The sequence below is a fragment of the Leucopleurus acutus genome, assembly GCF_964270905.1.
Source record: "Leucopleurus acutus genome assembly, chromosome: 5".
Lineage (NCBI taxonomy): Eukaryota > Metazoa > Chordata > Mammalia > Artiodactyla > Delphinidae > Leucopleurus > Leucopleurus acutus.
In genome coordinates this window covers 143,255,540-143,277,687 of record NC_139147.1, presented here as the reverse complement: position 1 = coordinate 143,277,687, position 22,148 = coordinate 143,255,540, and the positions used below count along the sequence as shown (strand labels likewise).

General features: G+C 44.5%; 1 protein-coding gene across 1 annotated transcript in view; it reads right to left on the bottom strand.

Moving 5' to 3' along the window:
• Positions 1–22,148, bottom strand: part of RARB (retinoic acid receptor beta) — a 185,907-nt gene that overhangs the window by 134,818 nt on the left and 28,941 nt on the right. Inside the window, exon 2 of the mRNA XM_082840503.1 lies at positions 18,978–19,126. Coding sequence (XP_082696629.1) covers positions 18,978–19,126 — 149 coding nt within the window. The remainder of the gene's footprint in view (positions 1–18,977; positions 19,127–22,148) is intronic.

Sequence of the window (22,148 nt, the reverse complement as noted above, 5' to 3'; positions counted from 1 at the left end):
TTTTCCAAAGAATACAACCAACCATTTGCGATTCAGGAATATGGTCAGTATGTGGGCCATTAAAGTTCTTTACCAGCTCCCTGGTCGCTGCACTGCTGGTAATGCATGAAGGGGGTGGGGAGAGGAAGTCAGATCAGTCTATGTCACTTCCATGCGGCTTCTTTAAAATGTCCAGCAGTGGAGGGATGGAAACATACAGTGCAATTAACACAGCCTGTGAATTCTGCAGTCAGGGACAGTCCAGCCTCCTTTACAGAGATAGCTCAGGCTTGGTAGGCGGTAACCCCATGAAGCCAAGTAAGGGACCTGCAGATTTCCAAGATCTCACAATTCTGCTTCACAGTTAAAAGCCATCAGAAACAGTTCAGCATTCTCCAGATCTCCTTAAAACCCATGACATCTGGGCTTCCCTGGTGGCGCAGTGGTTGAGAGTCTGCCTGCCGATGCAGGGGACACGGGTTCGTGCCCCGGTTTGGGAAGATCCCACATGCCGCGGAGCGGCTGGGCCCGTGAGCCATGGCCGCTGAGCCTGCGCGTCCGGAGCCTGTGCTCCGCAACGGGAGAGGCCACAACAGTGAGAGGCCCGCGTACCAAAAAAAAAAAAAAAAAAAAAATGACATCTGATACCTTAAAAAGTCACTGTGAGTACTCAGTTACTTATAAGGATTCAAACAAAATTCAGCATATTTCACAGTTTTGTGTTTAAATTTGAAATAGGAACAAATTTAATCTATCGGGAAATGTAAAAAAGGAAAATAAAAACTATGGTCAGAGAGGGGCATGGATTGCATAAGGCTATGCACAGCAAAGTTGAGATTTTTAAAAGCAGCCATTTAAAATAAAGTGGAACATCTCTCATCTCATTATACGGTATACCACCCTAAAACCAGTGAACACACCATGATGGACACGCTGAGTAATTTTTAAGTAAATACCCCTGCATATTTTCTCACTGCCCTTCCCTTGACATGCTGTACTTTACAAAAATTCATGTCCAAGTTCAAAGAGAAAAAAAAAGAAGAAGAAGAAGAAGAAAGACAGACAGCATTTTTTAAACAGCCCAGCCTTGGAAATATGTACAGAATTTATGCATGTTTCAAGCGCTCCTTCTCCTTTGCCAGAGGGTGTAATTAAAGGCCCATAGACAACTTCCAAACTGAGGCCAAGAGAATTTCAGCCGAAGTCAATGGGAGTTCAGCACCCCGACCATGCAGAGGCATAGCACGCCCAGCGAGGAATAAATAACTCTCTTGGCAGGGAGCTCGGGAAGCACAGGGACGAGAACATCTCACATTAGAGCCCACATTTATAAAAGCAAAATTCGTTCAGTCGCCTAGAATCAATAAGATAATAATCGTACGACTTGACACAGCCCGGGAGGGCAGGGCGGCGAGCAGGCAGCCTGTTTCTAGGAAGCTGGCGGAGCTGGGTCTCAGTTGGACATTCTGGATTACTTTTTCCCCTCTCTGTGGACACAGATATTACGTACACCCTAAGTGTACAGCATTTTTCTTAGTTACCTGTGAAGTAAGAACCCGCTCACAGCAGCTTCAAGGTGGGTGGTAGCCAAACACCAACCTGCCGTTGAGCTTAGGGGGTGCGTGCCCTGAAGTGCAAGATTGGTGATGGAACCCACGGGGCCCTAGTCCCTCGGGGGTCCCCCTTTACAAAGTCAGCCATGAGTCTTCCTAGTGTGTAAAGATGCATCCTTTTCCTACAACAGGCTCCTAGGAACAAGCCAGCTACTTCACCTGGCTTCTTCAACTGGAGACAGAGCCATCTAAATGGGGTTCAGACCAGACCCCAGGTTGCAGCAGGCTGGATTTCCCCAGGACGGCCACAGGGGTACCTCCATCCCAGATACTCTTCTCAACTGACCTGGGCTCTACTGCCAAGAGAGGAGGGTCTTATGTCCCCTCCCCTGAATCTGGGTGGGTTTGTGACTGCTATAACCAGCAGAATTTGACAGAAGGGACACTTGGGACTTCCAAGAGTAGGAATAAAAGGCCGCTGGGCTTCCCCCTTGTCTTCGGGACCTCTGAGCCGCCAGGTAACACGTCTGATTACTCCGAGATCACCTTCTTGTGAGGAAGCTCAAGCCGCACTGCGAAGTTCCGTGTCAGGGCTCTGGGCCAGAGCCCCGGCCGAGGTCCTGGGCAACAAGCGGCACCAACCACCAGATGCAAAACTCAAGCTGCCTTCAAAGGGTTCCAGCTCCCAGACCTCAGGCACTGAAGACGCTGTCTGCTCAGTGGAGGCCCAGACAAGCCATCCCCACCATGTCCTGGCTACTACATTCCTGACTCACAAAGTCTGTGAGCAAAACAAGAAACGTCGTTTCATGCCTTTCACCTTTGCGATGGCTTGCTATGCAGCACCGGTAACAGGAACACCCTGTTTGGATGATTAAGGGTCACTTTAACCCTATGCAGTTTTTACTGCATGCACTTATTTTCGAAATTAAACCCTAAGGAAGAAGGGATTCTCCCCTCTCTGTCTGACCTATGCAATAAATGTGTTATATAAAGGAAGGAGATACTGTATTCATAAATCCTCACTGTACTTGTTAGTAATTACAGGATTTTTCATAATGAAAGGAAGGCATCTGTTATCTCACTGGTGTATATGACGAATGGGAAATGACCAATATTTGAAATTCAAAACCAGTTCAACGCGAGGCTAAGAAGCGACCTTAATAATTGATAAGAAAACAGTCACCCTTGGCAGACACGAACACACCATCTATCTCATGAGGTGGGAATCTGAGCCCAAGCATTGCTCTTACATCATCTGTTCCAGACCAGGAGCAGTGTGGTAGAGGGTGGCAAGGCAGAGACAGCAGGACAGTGGGGTGGACACCCCTGCATGGCCCTGAGCGCTCAGGGGAGAACGCTCCGCCCGAAAATGACAACGCAACGGGTGAGGATGCCTCCTGAAACTGTCACTCTTCCTTTCCTGTCTGCTAGGACACACTCAGTCAGCATTACCCGAAACCTCTGTTCCTCCCTGTGCCCCTTCGGTGCAAGTTATTACAGGGCAGGGGCTAACACAACCACGGGGCACAACTGTGCTCTAATCCTGGTTCGTTTTTCTTTCTCGCTTCCAATTTTGTTTATTATAGAATCATTCAACGAACATCTACAGAATGCCTGCATCGTGCCAAGCTCTGTCGTAGGCACTGGAAATACAGAAGAGGACAAGACTTACAAAGTCCCTGTCTCAGGGTATTTATACAGTAATGGAAGAGAAGACCAGTGAATAAGTGGACAATTAATGAAATAATCTCAACTAGTAGTAAGTGCTACAGAGGGAGCTCTGTTCCACTGCAGCAACCCTGGCATGTCAGGATGGCTGCCATTGCTTCAACTCAACCAAGACTCAACAGGCCACAGTGAAGACATGACGATTCCAGAGAAAAGGGACAGCTGTAGGTCCAGGACTGGGTCTCTCATATAAAGACAGGGAGAGCATCTGCCCTTCAATGTGGGGAGTTTCCCAGAGAGGTAGGGGAGATTACTGAAAACTAAAATGACAGATATGGTATAAGCAAATTCAGTCCAGAGAGAGGCAACTTTGGGTGCGACGTAAATTTGTTCCTAAATCTATCCTGGGAAGTTTGCTTAAGGGACTTGGAAACATTTTTGGCAAAGAAGAATGGCATTAAAAAAATAGAAGGCACAGATAAGATGGAGTGTTTTTACCCAAGGCGTTTTACACAAACCCCTTCTCAAGGGCCCAGCAGTGTGTGATACGGATGCGCAGGGAACGCATCCTCCACTGCGTGGGAACACAGCCAGACGTACCAACCATATGTATGAGGCAACCACACTGAGAACCACACGACTATGGAAAAGAAATGGTGGTGGCGGTTCTCAAAGCTGAGGGGCGAACACTAGCGATGCTACCAACACTGCCCACCCTCCTTCTCCTGGACACACAATAGGGCTGCATTTTCTTCCACTGGATTCGGTAGGGCCATAAGACAGAGGACCTTCGTGATGGCAGAAGACAGGTGGCCTGCATCCCAGCAGGGCCTCAGAACCACATCTACCCACAACACTTGCTGCTCCCCGGTGGCTTGAAGAAAAAGAAACAAGTGTTACAAACATAGGAAGTTTCACAAATGTACCTAAATCAATTTTATTTACATTATTTTTATATGTCCTTGTAGGAATTTCAGCTTTAATATTTTAAAATAAGTTGCTAGGGGCTTCCCCGGTGGCGCAGTGGTTAAGAATCCGCCTGCCAATGCAGGGGACACGGGTTTGAGCCCTGGTCCAGGAAGATCCCACATGCCGTGGAGCAACTAAGCCCATGCGCCACAACTACTGAGCCTGCGCTCTAGAGCCCGCGAGCCACAACTACCGAGCCTGCGTGCTGCAGCTACTGAATCCTGTGTGTCTAGAGCCCGTGCTCTGCAACAAGAGAAGCCACCACAATGAGAAGTCCATGCACCACAACAAAGAGTAGCCCCCGCTTGCTGCAACTAGAGAAAGCCCGCGCGCAGCAATGAAGACCCAACGCAGCCAAAAAAAATAAATTAATTAAAAATATTAAAAAATAAATACGTAAAATAAAATAAGTTGCTAAAATACGTAAACATCACTCTCCTTTAGTTTCCACCTGTGTCACAGGGGCGTGGCTAAAGTAACTGACAGTGGCCCACCCACCTGGACGTAACAGAGGCACAGGTGAGCTCCTCGGAGGTCACCATCCTCATCTCTCCTCCAATGCTCTTGTTTCTAATACTGTGCATTGTAGAGAACAGGAATACTATTTCTTTCTTCTTTTTTTCTGGCTGTGCCACGTGGCTTGCAGGATCTTAGTTCCCCAACCAGGGATCAAACCCGGGCCCCCTGCAGTGGAAGCGCAGAGTCCTAACCACTGGACCGCCAGGGAAGTCCCAGGAATACTATTTCTGCGGCCCAGGGCTCATAAAGAATAAGATGGATGGGACAGAATCAAAGAGTAAAGGAATGCTGATCTAGATTTACTAATTAAAAAATACTCTTTTAGGTTTCTTAAACCACCGGGTCCATGATATTAACCCTGTGCAAACATCCCACACGTGGGTGTAGTGAAAGAAATAGCTTCATTATTTGGGTTTAAAACCAAATATAGCTAGTGGTGACAATTAGACTCTTTTAGGCTTTGATATAATCCACAATTTTGTGCAGAATCCTACCTGCCACAAATATTTACAGAAACAAGTTCTATATCTGTATGTATAATATATACATGAGGCTCAAATTTTGGTCAACAGGCAAGAATGAGCACCAAATACTCATTTAAATAGAACATATTTCCCACCTAACTCTTAAAGCAGGAAATAATGTAAGACCAAAATACAAAGGGATGAGAATTTTACATCTGATTCCATTTTGGGGCAAATAACCACAATTAGTGGAATCGATTTCTAATACCCTCTCCCATAATTTCTGGCATTGGACTAATAACTGTCATAGTTTTTCTATCACAGTTCAATTTAACAAACGTACTAAGAGCTATTCAAGCATTTTAGCATAGTGTTTTTTTGGTTTGTTTGTTTGGTGTTTTTTTTTTGCAGTACGCGGGGCTCTCACCGTTGTGGCCTCTCCCGTTGCGGAGCACAGGCTCCGGACGCGCAGGCTCAGCGGCCATGGCTCACGGGCCCAGCCGCTCCGCGGCATGTGGGATCCTCCCGGATCGGGGCACGAACCCGCGTCCCCTGCATCGGCAGGCGGACTCTCAACCACTGCACCACCAGGGAAGGCCTAGCATAGTGTTTTTGATGAGATCATAAACATGATATATTGTGCATTCAAGTGGAATAGAAGCCATCAAAAGACATCTCATGGAGTACTGGGGTCTATACGTTTTCTAACTTAGGGGACCAACCAGTTGAAGGAGCATCTAACACAGCAGGACATGCCTGTGGAAACCAATAAATATCAAAAAAAAAAAATGCCCTCCTCAAAATGTTATTATTCTGAGACTAATTCTTTATGTTAATGAGGAGTAACGTAAACAAGGGCAGCGGCCTTCCAAAGTGTTTCTTGGCTGAAAGTGTGCCCACACTCCAAAGTCCCCAGATGCAGCAGAGCTTGTCTACAGTTTGAGTACAAAATGCAGAAGTGAGATCCACGCTGAAATTCTCATTTCCCTAAGGAGCAGTCAGATGATCCCTGCTGGGTTTGACTAATCAGGATAATTTTCATGATCTGGGGACTTTCCAGCCCGTATGAATGGTGGTGTTGTGTACTGAGAATGCTGCTATTTTCAGATTCAAAAGCACAGAGGAGAACTCGCGTTGTTTGATCATTCTAGTTTCTCCAAATTTGTTTAACCATGAAAATCCTTTATAAAACCAAAGCTTTCTCCCCTCACTGACCTACCTCACATTTTTCCATCGCTCGCTATTTTAAGGCTCACAGACCCTGAGAAGTACATTTTACATGCTCCAGTTCAGAGCTGCAGCCAATATACAGGATTTTTCTTTTTTTGTTTTCCAGGCACAGAAAAAGCCTCCATGGAAGCAGAACTGAGAGGGTCACTGAAGATTTTGCTTTTCCTTATTGGAATATTTACTCTACAAATCCACTGATCTCTGTTATAAATGGAGCGTTACATGAAATCCTGAGAGGGAGGAGGGGGCCCACATTAAAACCCAAGGGCTGTCTCAGCAACACCTGAGAACAAGCTAATAAGTTAAATTTACTGTATGTGCCTTCTCACATTTTGACACTAGTGAATAGGAAGCAGACACCCTGGCAGACAGGCCACCTTGACTGTACTGAGAAGTCTGACGACAAGCTCTATAAAAACAGTTCCACCTTGTACACTTATGCAGCCTGCACTTTGCTGCTTTGGAAATAAAACAAAACCAACCCAAACAAAAATGCCCCAGGCGACAGTGCCGGCCACAGAACTGGTGCCAGAAATCCGGGCAGGACGTTGCTAGCAAAGGAATGTCATCTTTTCAATATGGAACAAGGAACAAGGCTCTAATGGGGCAGGGCTGCCAGAACCCAGCCTTTCCCCTGCACCCCAGACAATGAGAGCATTGTGCGGGCAGGAGATGCACGCAGATTTTTATCCACCTTTCTAGATATTTTTCAGGGATGAGTTCTAGGGTCCAGGGAACACAACTTTCCCCCATTCTGGCGTTGCTTATCCATTGGACATATCTAGCCACCTTTCTGAAGCGGAAAAATACTGAACCAAAAAAAAACACAAAAAGACACAGCTCATAAAAGGCACAAGAGAAATTCCAATCCCAAGGAAACTATTATGACGAAAGAAGCCCAGAAAGAAGGAAATGGCCAGAGAGATGTGTGATTTCCGTGCTGCGAGCGTTGTGTTGTGCTCGTATAACTCTTGTGCTTAAGGACGCACATTTTTGGTACAACACGAAAACAGAAGACAACTGTCTCACACGGTGCTCCACAGAAGAGCTAGCAGTCCTCCAAAGCTGGAGGAAGAAGTGGCTTTGCTGCCTTCATGGGAGCCGTGTGTCCATCTCCAGCCGTCTGCTTGCCGAAGGGGTTTTCTGGGGTCATTCTGGCTACATGTGATTTCTGCCTTGTGGGCTGACACTGCAGTCGAACCCCTGATAAAGGCCTCCCTCTACTGGGGAAGGCCTTCCCGGTCTCTCAAAACGTCAAAACCGAACATACTAGGGAATGAAGATGTTTAGGATCGTAGACTTGAAAAGATAGTTTGATGAGATTCAGGGAAAACTACGGGAACAATTGTATAATGAACCCTTGCTGGTTTCCACAGTAACCGTGTCAGGATCTGCAACAGATTCCAAATCAAGGACGTGAATGGTAGATTGGTGCGTTTTTCTCACCTGTGAAATGGAAGTACAAAAAGCCCTCTTCCACCTACTTCTCTAATTTTTATGAGGATCAAATAAAACAGCTAAGGCGGGAACGCTCAGCTCTCCACTAAATTCACTATTGCGTTCCCATCGCTAACCATTGGCCTGTCCCCAAGCTCATGGCTAGACTCCATCTCCTGCAGCTGGCTTGGTGCTGCGACCGGGTCCTGACAGTGCTCTGTGCGCCCCCAGGACTGGCTTTCCCCTCCCCTGTGCTCTCCTTCCCAGTCTGCCAGCAGGAATCAGGTGCAGCTAAGGGCCTAGTGGATGCTGAGCTGTAGCACAGCGAGCAGCCTGCCTTCCTACTCACTGTGTGCAAGAGAGGAGGGACCAGCCGGGGACACAGGCCTTGAATGGTTACCTGACGAAGAAATTCTGTACCAAACGTGGCACACTTTGGAGGGCTTTTTCCTAACTGCAGCAAAGCTCAGCTGAACTGAATTCCATAAGGTGAAAGTGCTTCAGAAACACTTAGAGGCAGTATAAGTGTGAGGTATTTTTCCTGTTTCTGTAATTTTATACAGGTCTGCAGGTGAGGAGAGAGGCAACCATACAGAGAGGGCAGACAAGGGACGCACAGCCTTGCCCTCGGGAAGAGCAATACAGGGGCTGGCAAAACAGGAGCGCCCTTGTTACCAAAGGGGAAAGGTGGAGAGGGGATAAAACAGGAGCTGGGGATTAACATACACACACTACGATATACAGATAACCAGCAAGGGCCTGCTATGGAGCACAGGGAACTCTGCTCAGTATTCTGTAATAATTTATATGGGAAAAGAATCTGAAAAAGAATAGATACTTGTATATGTATAACTGAATGACTTTGCTGTACACCTGAAACTAACACAACATTGTAAATCAACTATACCCCAATATTAAATAAAAATTAAATTAAAAAACCAAACAAGAGTGCCCTTGCCGGGTGATTCCACTCCTCATGACTTCTTTCCAAGACTTCAACCAGGAGAAGGAAATATAGAATTTAAAGCTCCCTACTTAACCGCTCCAGTAAAAGGTTTAGGGAGATGGCGGAAACACTCATCTCCCCAAAGTAACTCAATCATAACTTATGATGGTGTAAAATCTATTTAAACAGAAATGATTTTCTGTCATAATTCTATCACTCTCAGGAAACCCCAAACCATATACTTTTATTTCTGTGACAAAAATACATTCTTGTTTTTGTTTGGTGAAATTATAATACATTGTCACAATTCATTTTTAGATGATGGTCTCCAGGAATTTTGTAAAAGTAACTTATTTTGCACCCCCCCCAAACCCTGGTGGCTCCACACTGGCTTCAAGTCAGAAACATTGTTGATTTTTTGCTAATTTTTTTCATTGACCAAAACTCCTTGAAACATACACTTGGGACATCATTGGGAGTAAGCCATTTTCAAGTCAACAGGTTAATTATGAATATCAGAGCTTGTTTTTCTACTGTATGACAAAGGGAGAAAGCTTTCCCAAAAATTACAGACTTGAGGCTTGTTTTAAAAAAACAGCAAATGAGAGTGTTCTAGATATTTTTAAACAACAAGCAGGCAAAGTAATTTAAACAAGCATTTATGAACTTGTAACTGTTAAAAGATTTATAAAGCCACGTAAAGCCACCAAATTAAATAAACTATTCTCACTCAGCCAACATGGGAAAACAAATATAGGGCTGCAGGAGAATTCAGAATTCACCCTCCACTTCCTGTTTATTCCTATATCAGAAGGAATAAAAAGACAGATTTTTCCTGCTTTTTCAATCCAAAATGATTTCTCAAGTTAGAACAACATTTGTCCAGCAGCAGAAGTGTTTTCTCCTTCTGTAGGAACTAAAACTAGAAATAGCCAGACTGTCATTTCAGCTGTCTTGATGTTTCTAGATATGAAGGTAGATTCTAGATGTTGAGATTGTTATTTTTTTTAAAGCACTAGAGCCCACAGTATTTTTGAGTATATCGATCTAGTTGCTAATCCTTAAGAGTTCGCTTAAAGACGGTATCAAAAAGAACATATCATTTGCAGTGAAGGACTAACCTTGAGGTGAAAAGCAGAAATTACTAAGGAAATGAGCTGGATTTTGGCCACCCAAGGCCTTGTCCTGTTCACAAATTTCATAAAAATGTTCATGAATATATAATCACAAACCCTATGTATTTAGATGCAATTCATTATATGATTAGATAGAATATATAAAATTATACCACTATGTGCATTACATAGAATTAAATCTTGTTTATTACATGTCATTTATTACTATATTAATTACTGTAGAATTAGATCTAATTTATGATTTAAAACACTTATTCAGGCCCTACTATGCACAGAGCACTACGGTTGGCATTGGTAATAAAGCTCGGACAAGAGACCAGCCCCAGTCTTCCTGCAGTTTACAGTGTGACAGAGGCTGGGAGCAAACAAACAGCTGCATAATAATAAGTTAATCACATGACTCAGCCATTAAAAAGAACGAAATCATGCCATTTGCAGCGACATGGATGCAACTAGAGATTGTCATACTGAGTGAAGTAAGCCAGACAAAGACAGATATCCTATGATATCGATTATATGTGGAACCTAAAAAAAATGATACAAGTGAACTTATTTACAAAACAGAAACAGAGGGGCTTCCCTGGTGGCGCAGTTGTTGAGAATCTGCCTGCCAATGCAGGGGACACGGGTTCGAGCCCTGGTCCGGGAAGATCCCACATGCTGTGGAGCAACTAGGCCCGTGAGCCACAACTACTGAGCCTGCGGTCTAGAGCCCGCGAGCCACAACTACTGAGCCTGCGCGTCTGGAGCCTGTGCTCCGCAACCGGGGAGGCCGCGACAGTGAGAGGCCCGCGCACCACGATGAAGAGTGGCCCCCGCTTGCCGCAACTGGAGAAAGCCGTCGCACAGAAACGAAGACCCAACACAGCCAAAAATAAATAAATAAATTAAAAAAAAACCAAAACAACAAAACAAACAGAGTCAGAGATGTAGAAAACAAACTTACGGTCACCAAGGAGCAAGGGAGGGGAGGGGTAAATTGGGAGACTGGGACTGACATATACACACTACTATGTATAAAATAGATAACTAACAAGGACCTACTGTAGAGCACAGGGAACCCTACTCAGTGCTCTGTAATGGCCTCTATGGGGAAAGAATCTAGAAAAGAGCAGATATGTGTCTATGTATAACTGATTCACTTTGCTGCACAGCAGAAACTAACACAACATTGTAAATCAACTCTACTCCAACAAAAATTAATTAAAAAATAAGTTAACTACAGCTGGGTTAAGTGCTACAAAGGAGAACAACAGAACACGTGAAAGAGAAGGACCTAATGAGGGTGCCAAAGAAGGCTGCTCTGAGGACACACAGCAGTGAGCCCTTCTGAGCATCTTTCATGCCCGCTGATCCCCAGATGCCTACACGGGGCTGTGCAAAACCAACCTTAAGAGAAGGGATAAGTTTCCACATTGCCATGCAATTCTTCACGGACTATCCCAAGTTCCCTTGTTTTCAGATTAGTCTTTAATTTTTTCCTGGAACACTCCTCTCCCCTGCCTCACCTGGAAAATGCTCACACATCCATAAAACCACCTCTTCTGTAAAGCCTTCCCTGGAAGTGTCAGAGGGATGCGAGTCTCCTTCTCTGCACCCGTCAAGCCCTGCAACTCCAAGTGTCACAGCACACGGCACGTGCACTAATTTTCTCCTTGCCCGTACATACACTCATCCTCTCACTCAGTACATATCTACTATGTACCTATTATTTAACAGGCACTGTTCTATGTACTTTCTAAACGTTGGGACACAACACTGGGAACAAAATACATAAAAACTTTTAATTTCTGTACGTAGAGCCTGTCTCATTGAAGGTATTTAGTAAATGTCTGATCAATGAGAGAATAAATAAGTTCTCCCTTGTTGGCCAGTTTTATAAAGGAGGACAGCTCTTTGGGCCTATGAGGGGACCTACTCTTTTTGGTTCAAGGACTGAAATAATGAACTTGATGGCAGGCTTCATAATTCAGCTTTAGCTACTACAGCATGCAGACGTTGTCCTGTTTTTGTTACTGTCTTTAGTGTGTTATATTGTTCTTGGGACTGGATCTTGCAGCAAACCCCTAAGCAGAAGCAACTGTGAAGGGCGGGCAGAGACCGGAACGGTCTCCAAACAGAGCATAATGTTCATGTTTATGGATGCTGATTAAAAACAAAAAAACAATGTCATCTTAAATGGCCTCGGTCAAATAAAATCACCAAGCACGTTTATAGTATTTAATAGAGTTCTAAAATTAAGTGCAGACATCCATCTTCCTGATTGCAAAACTCTTTGTACTGAGCATACTACTTGCCGTCTGCCAGGAAAAAAACCCCAAACCAGCCCAGTGGCCGAATGCTGTCCTGGAGATGAGAGCCTCCTTCTTCAGAGGCAAGGAAAACAAAGGCAGATAAGAAAATGGATGAAATGAGCCCTGAGGGACTGAGGGGGCTGGTGGAGTTTACACTCTTCAAGGCTGCTTTAAATAGCAGGCTACCAGCGTGACCACGTTCAAGCATCCCTCTGTGCCTCATGGGCTCCCCACGTGGGCTGGGCGCTGGCTCAGAGATGGGAAGTTTCCACCCACCAAGGGCAAAGCGGAGAAAACAAGGACTCAGCACCATTTGGGAGTGTGCCCATGGGTGGAGCCCGTGTGTTAACTGTCCCTCCTTGGGAAAGACTGCCTTGCAAGCTCTTCCTTCTTTTACTTATTCATGTAAAATGTCATTTCTTTTATGAAATGATCAAGACCATAGGGTTGTTTCCCTTTCGAAGTACGCTCCCACCTGTTTTTGTTTTTCATCTGTTGCCCCATGAAACCCCCAAACTGGAATACAACACACACACTGGAATACAACACATCAGTGTGGCTGAAGCAGTGAGGAATTTTCCAGACTAGGATTGAAATCCAGCTGTGTGACCTTGGCCAAGTTCCTTAACCTCTCTGAACCTCAGTTTTCTCATGTTTAAAATGGTGGTCATAAAGCCTAACCCCCTGGAGGGCTGTTGTGAGAATTAAATGAAATGTGAGTATAAAATGTCCCCACGCCTGGTACAGAGAAGGTATCCAACAAGAGCAGTTTTTTCCTCCCCCGCTACTCACCCCAGACTTGTAAACACCAGGGACTCCCACGCCACACAAGCTATTCCTAACAAGAAATCAGTGCACTTACTGGGTTCACTGTTGTAGTGTTTGCATTTGGCGTAGGACGGAGTTCAAACTTGTGGATTTGTTTTAGTTTCACAGATTTGTTGAAGCCCAGAGAAGTTAATGGACACAACAAAGAGGGGAAGAAACGGCCCTAGAATCCAAGTTCAATTTCTGACCTAAAATACCCCATTACACAGCCGGCTCCTTCGCAGCCATGAGCTCTCTCCTGCCTCCCTATCAAATCAGGTCCCCCTCCGTTATTCTTTACCAGACCATCCTATTCATTTTCTTCCAACTCTAAACTGTTTGCCTGTCTTCTGCCCTTGTTCCAGAAGGAACCTATCTGTCACATCCACTGCTGCATCTCTGGCGCCCAGCACTGTGGCCCTGGAACAGTTTTTGGAAGAGAATTCTGCACAAAACCAGGGCATAATACAAGAAGGTATGTCAGGAAATGTCGGCTCTGGCATCCTCACCCTTTTGCAGGGTGACTCTGCCACTTTTCCCCATAAGAGGTGGTGTTCACTTCTCTACCCAGTGAATCCAGGCTTAACCACGCTGGGCCAATGGGACACTAGCGAATGTGATGCAACCAGAGGTTTGCACACTGGTGCTTGTCCTGTCTTACTGATGGGAACCTGCCCACCACCACATAAACAAACGCAGGCTAGGTTCACGGGTGAAGAGCCCCAACATGGGGAGAGGGTCCAGTCATCCTCTCAAGGCCCTGGTCATGTGTGTGAGGCCATCCTAGGCCCACCTGGCCCAAGCCAAGCCAGCCCAGACAAGAAGCTCTGTGCAGAATTGTGACAGATAATAAGTGCCATTTGTTTGAAGCCAACAAGCATTAGAGCTTTTTGTTAGGCAGGAAAAGCTAACTGATATGGAAGATCATAAAATACATCCCACAAACCGCTCCAAAGTAAGGTGCCAGGTGTTTCTGGAAGTAGCTCACTTATAAGGAAATTGCTAATTTCTGGCTTTGGATTGACAAGGAGGTGCGAGCTGAGCAGGAATGAGAGGTGGAGGAACAACTGAGAGGGAGAGTGGTCCTGAAGCTGTTGCCATGGCGCCCGGGCAGGCAGGGATGGCGAGTAGCTGTCCTAGGCCCACAGTCCACCAGAAACAGCTGCTGCCGCCTCTGGCATGAATGCTTTGGGCCATCAGCTTCTGAGTTTTAGAAACTAAAAACAGGACATATCACCATGTACTTTTGCAGAGGTCAGGAAACTAGGCCCAAGGGCCAAACATGGTCCACTGCTTGTTTTTATAAATAACGTTTTATTGGAACAGAGCCATGCCTATTCATTTACATATTGTCTATGGCTCCTTTCATGCAGCAATGGCAGAGTTGAGTAGCTGTAACAGAAACCATATGGCCTTTGAAGCCTAAACTATTTACTGTCTGGCTCTTTACAGAATCAATTTGTAACAACTCCTGTACTAGGTAATCAGGGGAGGTTCCACGCAATGGCTGGGTCTTAACCTGAGTCTTGAAGGAAAGAGGCAGTGTTGATTTGGGCACAAAGGAATAGGGAATTGCTGAAAGAACATTACAAGAAGGAATACTGAGATTATAACCAATGTTACATGACTGTGTGCAAAAGTAATTATAATTATTTCATGACAGTACAAACAATAACTAAGCAGATATACCACTTACTATTGTGCCAAGTATATGCTCTATAGTCACTGATTCTATCCTCACAACAATATTAGATGGTAGGTGGTATTATTATCTCCATTTTTCCAATTGAGAAAAGAGAGCAACACAGAGAATGAAAGATGCTGCTTGCCCAAGGTCACAAAACTAGCAAGTAGCCTAGCTAGGATTCAAATCCTGGTGTTCTCACGCTAGATTCCGTACTCTTTGAAAGCTACAAAAATGGAAATGTAAATAGGATAAAGGCCAAAACTGTGCATAAATTCTAGCTATGAGCAATGAGATTGTCTCTTAAAGACACCTGAAAATCAGCTTTATTACTTTATATCATGAAACCTTCTTGGCTAACTATACCACGTGTTCATTTTATGTACCCTTTGTCCCCTATAAAAATTTGCCATTTGTCCTGTTTAGCTGGAAATCCCCTAACAGGACATCACTATGGTACAGCTAGTGGTTATGATGCCATGGTGATGCTGTGTCAACACAGCAGCCACTGGCCATTCCCAGAGGTAGCCCACAACCCATTCATTAAATTCTGAGGCTAATACTGCCGCTTGGTCCCTAGGGAGACAGAACGTTCTCTTCCCCAAACAATAGTCAATACGGTCATTCTGGTCATGACAGGCGGAAGCTACTGTGGATACTCCTTTTTGAAGATGTAAATTGGGTTCTGTTTGGGAATCCTACTTTACAGCAGGGGATCCCAGCCCACAGAAGTGATCTTTGATCTCCAGCCAAAGGATGGGTCAGCCCTTATAGGTCAACTGGGGGCCCACGGTGTATGTGCTGTAGCCCAAAATGGTATCATGCCCGGGGCCCATTATAAACAACCAAACTAAAGATAGGCAGAATTCCCGAAGAGAAGTTGTTTCTTGATGTGTTACCTCATAATCACAGGGAGAGAGTTCTAACAGATAGTCTTCAATAATACTAACTCTTTATAGACTAACGGAGCTCACATTGATATACCTCTTTTAGAGAGCATCCTGGCAATTCGTTTAAGCCTTAAAAATGTACAGAGCCATTGACTTAGAAATTCCACTTCTACTAATTTATCCTAAGTAAATTATCAGAGATAAACATAAAGGCTATTTATTAAAGCATTATTTATAGTAGAGAAACACTGAGAACACCTCAATTGTACAACAGGGGATTCATGAAATATATTATGATATAACCATAAACCACATTAATGGCACAGCCATAAAAACTATGCAGTTGTTTAAATTTTGGTCATGAAAGATTACTGAATTTTAAAAGAAAGTTAAAACCAGTATACAACATAAAATTCTATCCTTGTAAAAAAACACCAAAAATAACAAGATGCACATACTAATAGAAAAACAGGTTTAACAGGGGTTTTTCTCCCAGGCTAGAACTATGGTTATTTTAATGTTCTATTTTTTTTATACAATAAATTCTGCATTGTGTTGGTAATTTTTAAAATGATAACAAAAGTTATATTTAATTTTTTTTAAGTTATATAGTTTTTCCTTTGGCTGTCACATTATACTTTTGCTTTCTCATGTTTTTCAGTTCTATGAATTTTGTCATGTTTTCCCAGCAAGCCAAAATGCAGACCAGTCTTTCTCAACAACCAGGGGGAAAGGCAGTCCACATTTTCAGAGACCCACCCATAGTTCAAAAACCCTTTAGTCGGACAACTGGTTGGCAAGCTCATCTGACTGTTTTGGGCTTATAGTTCTTTATTAAAAAGGTACACCCCAACAGGACTCTGAACAGCTTTACCAAGTTCATCAAACTTGCTTGTGCTGCTACGGGTTTTGTTTTTGTTGGGGTTTTTCCTAAAAAGAGACAGAATCCCAAATTAAAACAAGAGGTCAGGGAATTAGCTGACTAAGAGGTGATTAAAACAGTCTGTACTTTACAGAGTGTGAAACTGCTTAATATGTAGGTAGGGTTTGGGATCTGGCACGAGAAGACACGCTGGATAATTTCTTTTCCCAGGACATAAAAGGAGCAGGTAAACTGAGTTGTAACGTCCCTCATTAAGGTTTCTGGTCATGAGATGACAAAGTTTTTTTGAAATAAAGGAGTGTCTTTTCATTTAACTTCCAAATGAGCACTAGACAATGATTTATTTATAGATTGCACAACCAATGGACGGAGTGAACTGGGATTCTGCTGAAACCTTCCCAGATCTCAGGATAAATTTAAGTAGGTTCAGCGAGGGGTTACCAATAATAAAGCACTAATTAGATGCACAGATGCTTTGCTTTTCATCCAGCTGCCAACTGGTTGCCGTGTTCTCTTCCTTGACCACCATATCTGAGGCTACTGGAAGAAGGGGCATTCCTTTCAAACCAACACAACCCCAGAAGAAGAGATATTCCTAAGGCTGTAATGAACTTCTCCAAACCGGCCTCACCCTGTAAACAAATTCATGTTTATTCAAATGATTCGAAAAGGAAGGAAACCTCGCATAATTTCTTTGAGGGGCTGACACTCAGGCGGACACTCTCCAAACCGGCCTCACCCTGTAAACAAATTCATGTTTATTCAAATGATTCGAAAAGGAAGGAAACCTCGCATAATTTCTTTGAGGGGCTGACACTCAGGCGGTGCTTCAAGCTGTATCTTTCAGCACCCAGGATGTGTCAGGCTGTGTGTGAGGTGCAGCTGGGGTCCCGGGTCCCAGGTCCCGGTCCACTCTGTTCCCAGGCCATCAGACGTGCTGGGCGGGAGACCGAATGCAAAACCGGCCCCAGCTGTCCTCCCCCCGTATTCCTGCCTCTTATCTTGTGACTCGGCAGCTCCTCCTGCTAAGAAGTTGAGTTTATGTTCTTACCTGTTGAGTACAGACTGGCCTTCTGACCTGCTTTGGAATGTGTCAGAAGCACAAGTGTGTCCCTTCCGAGCCTCTGGAGGACTCGTGTAGCCCGACTCTCTCTTTTGGAACCCTGCCTGCAAATAACTGGGGCCAGCCCGACGGGACGAAAGGTCCCCCACCAACCGGCAGCACCCTCAGAAGCAGAGCCCACCAGCTAACCTGCGGTGGACCTGGTCCGTGTGGAGCACGGCTAGGACCACACGAAACCCCCAGAGGAACCTGGCCGAGAGCACCGGCCCATGAGTTGTAAGCCAAATTAACAGTTGTGGTTTCAACAACAAGGACCTCCTGTACAGCACAGGGAACTCTGCTCAATATGATGTAACCACCTAAATGGGAAAAGAATCTGAGAACGAATAGATGTGTGTATACGTATAACTGAACCACTTTGCTGTACACCTGAAACGAACACGACGCTGTGAATCAACTCTACTCCGATATAAAATAAAAAGTTAAAAATAAATAAATAAAAAGGCTGTGGTCTCAAGCCATTCCTTTTGAGGACTGGCTCCTGACCCACGCACGCAGTAAGTGCTAACTCTGCTCAGCTAAATACAAAATGCCTTGGAGCAGCTGGGGGCAGGGAAGGAGGCTGTAATGCTCCAACGTGTCTGCAGTGATCAACGCATCACGCAGTTTTGATGCATAAACAGCACACCTGGAAAAAAAAAAAACAACAGCACACCTGAACTGCCATCGGCGGGAACAGAGAGAAGCCGTGTTATCTAGGGAAGGGCTGGCTCAAGACAGCCGCAGATCCTTTGAAAGACTATCTGTGGATGAGTTGGATTTGCCTGTGAAGTCATTCTTTGTTTCTTTTCTCTCTCTAAAAAAAATAAGAAGCTCTTTCACTTAATTAAGCCTGTTGGACTCGATTACGATTGTCTAGTTTGATTCAAAGCAGCCACATAGACTCTCTGACACATGTTCAGCCTCCATGACTCTGTAGGCTGGAATTTTAAATCCAGCTCCCCTGAATTTATGACGCACGCACACACAGTAGCAAGTCCCCACAGGCTGAAAATCAAACTGTAATTCAAAGGCCACAGGGCTGAGGAAACAGCCAGAAGATAAATCCCCATTTCAACCTTGGATTCTCTGCAAGTTGATTCAGGGGATTGTCAGTCATATTTAAAAATGAAATAAAACTACAAAGACACCAGACGGCATGTTCTAAAGAGAAATAGGGGATGCTTTTCAGGACGCCTTCAAAAGGCTCTTGCGACCTGAAAAGAACTGTTACGGGTTATTTTAAGGGCCCTGGAACATTTGGCTCCCATCAGACATTTGCAGAAGTTTCTGAATTAACTAATGAGCTCTAAGGAAGAAATGAAGCCATCACACACAACCCAGAGCACCACACCGATTGGAGGTGACGCAACAAGATATCAAAGCAGCCCAGTCCTGGAGCTGGGCACTCACCTTACACCCCTCGCAGGCGCTGACCCCGTAGTGGTACCCCGATGACTTGTCCTGGCAGACGAAGCAGGGCTTGTACACCCGAGGGGGAGGAAGCGGAGACGGAGGGCTCGGGACCAGTTCCTCGGAGCTGGTGCTCTGCGTTTCAATCGCTACGGTGGAGATGGGAAGGGGGAGGAAAAAGAGAAAGCGTATTTCAGTTCATTGCTTTTTCACCAGTGAGTTCATAGGCCTCTGCCCCCAATTCAGCAATAACATAGCAAGGATAGGCCCACAAAAAGAGCTGCCAGTGTAGGCACTGCAGGGCGATCCTGACTCTAACGTGGTATTGACAGTTTACAAAGCAATCCCCTACGCCTCTCTCATCTGCAGAGCACCGTGGCACCGTGAGGGAGATGATTTTATCACCATTTTACCTCCAAGAGAAACAGAAACTCAGGGAGTGCAGTGACTTGTCCAAGACCCACTGGGCAGTGGTAAAGCCAAGACACAAAGTCAGATGTTCCCTGCACACCCAGGGCTCTTTCGACTCTCGTTCCCCCTAGCTTCCAGTTCAATTAGAGTCTCTGAAATGACCCGCTTGACCCTGTCTCTCACTTAACCAAAAGGAACTTTCCTTAGGACAAAGGAAGAAAATGCCCAAATCAGCCATTCAACAAGGACACGGAAAGGGCCGTCAGCACGTGGCCAGAGCCGAGATTCACTAACAGCAGTGGCGGCGAGACCTTTGCTACTCAGAGCCCTCCTTGGGCCAGGAGCGCCTGCACCACGTCAGAGCTTATTAGAAAATGCGCTGTCAGGCCCCAGCTCAAGTCCGAGGAGTCAGATCTACCTCTTAACCGAACCCCCAGGTGACTGAACGTACACTTAATGTTTGCAAAGCACTGCATTACATTAATGATGGCATAGCCTGACGTTGCTTTTCAGTCTAGACTTACAAATACACGATCCCCCATCTCATTATTTAACCACCCAAAATCCATGAGGAATAGGAATTTATAGAACTTGAGATCTAGGTATTCTCCCATCCCTACCCTCCAGATTTATGCTCAATGTCAAAGCAAGACCTGGCCCTATTCCTATAACAGGCAAAACTGCTCATAAAGGATGAGGAAGTGGGGAAGGGAGGGGCTGAAAGTGGTCAAATAATGTTCCAGAATCTTCCAACCTCCAATCACTTTACAATACACAGCATATTTCCCAGAGTATAAAATTTCCAGTTGTTCCACTGTTCACCATCTCCCAGATTAGCTACTCTACCCACTGGATTGTCCGATAGCCAAATTTTCAGCAAGTCAGCTCTGCCCCCTACACGTACTGTTAATCCATCCTTGTCTGAGATCTTGCTGCCAGACCCAGCAGCATCTCTCACCCCAGTTACTGCAGAAGCTTCTGCACTGGTCTCCCGGTGCCCACCCTCCCAGCCTAGGGTCCCCTCTGCACACGCACAGTCAGATAACTGCTCCAACGTTAAAATCACTCTGTCTCCCTTACCTGCCGAGAGCCCTCACACGCTCCAGCAGCCACCGATGAGAGCAAAGTCAGTCTCCTTGCTGGGCCCCGCAAGGCTCTTCAGGATATGGGCCTTCAGTAACATCACTGAATTCAGTGACTCTCCTCATTTATTGACTTCTAAACGCTTGGTTTCTGTTCCATCTCTTGAACAGGCCAAGCTCTCGTACCAGCTTACGGGTATTGCGCTGACCATTCTCCCTACCCGGAAATTCTCAGACCTTCACACGTCTAGTCCCTTTTCTCTCTTAGATCTTAGAGCAAACGTCACCTCCTCACGGGTGACTTTTCTAAATAAAAGGCCCCTTCCCACGTCTGGTCACTATATCTCATTTTATTTTGTTTTCTATAATACCTTAACTAGTGTCTAAATGTAGAAAGTCTGTTTGTGTACAATTTTATATTCTACCTGTGCTACTCCCCCCCAAGTATGGGTCCTGTGAAACCAAGGAACTCAGATGAATTGTTTACAACTCTGTTCCAGGCCTAGAAGGGACACTGGCACATAGTAGGTGGAGAATCAATAAATATTTGTTGAATTAATACATGAGCTTTTCCCCTTTTCCTTATTTGTCTTCATTCCAAGCCCTAAGTGCCCTTCTAAGTGCCCTTTAAGGCCTTGTTAAATGGTAAAATTAGAAACCAAGTAGCTTTCACATACTCATTGGTTTCCTTTAAAATTAATTAATTATCCCTTTGGAATAGAATCAACTATAATTATAGTATTGTCATAATTCAGAAGAATCTTGGAATGAATTCATTAGAGTTGGGCAGGTCTAGTAGATAAATCTAGTACTGTCTTTACTGGGTAGCTCAGCACAATTGTGGCAAGGGCTGTACAGGAAGGTGGGCATCGAAGATGTCACGAGAGCTCATCAGATCAGCTATCAAGCTACAAAAGCAACAGCATGCCTCCCCCTAAACCAATCAGCTTCACTGAAAGTAAATGAGTCATAATGGCATCAACAAGAAAGCAGTACAAAATAATACATCGCTCTTTGTTAAAAAATCTAAGAAAACAATATAAAATAAGCTACAAGGATACAACACGGGGAATAGAGCCAATATTTTATAATAACTATGAATGGAGTATAACCTTTAAAAATTGTAAAGCACTATACTGTCGCCTGTAACTTCTATAATATTGTACATCAACTATATTGCAATAAAAAGAATCTAAGATGCTGCTACTGCTGTTGTTACTATTGTTATTACTGGGTGTCACTGATCCTGAGTCACCACAGATTATAAAATTGCATGTTATTCTATGTATCATTAAGAAAGACAAAAAAGTACTGCCAATTAAATTATGAGCCATCAATGCTTGTGAGACACAGCCTGATTTCAGAGATGTTAAAAAATTAAATGCTTCTGGAGCCCTGAAAAAAAAAAAAACCTAAGAAAACACACGCAGAATTACTCACAATCCTTTCATTCAGCGAAAATTACTGTTATCTTGGCATCTACCCTTCAAAACATTTTACTATGCGTATAAATGTTTTTGGTTGGTTTGTTTACTTTAAAAAGTGGAATTATACTGTAGATTCTGTTTGGGACTTTGTTTAACGTACTGTGTCATGAGTTTGTTTCCTTGTCAATAAATATTTTTCCTGCAAACGCTCCATTATGATGAATATCTTTGTAGCTAATCTCAGCACATCT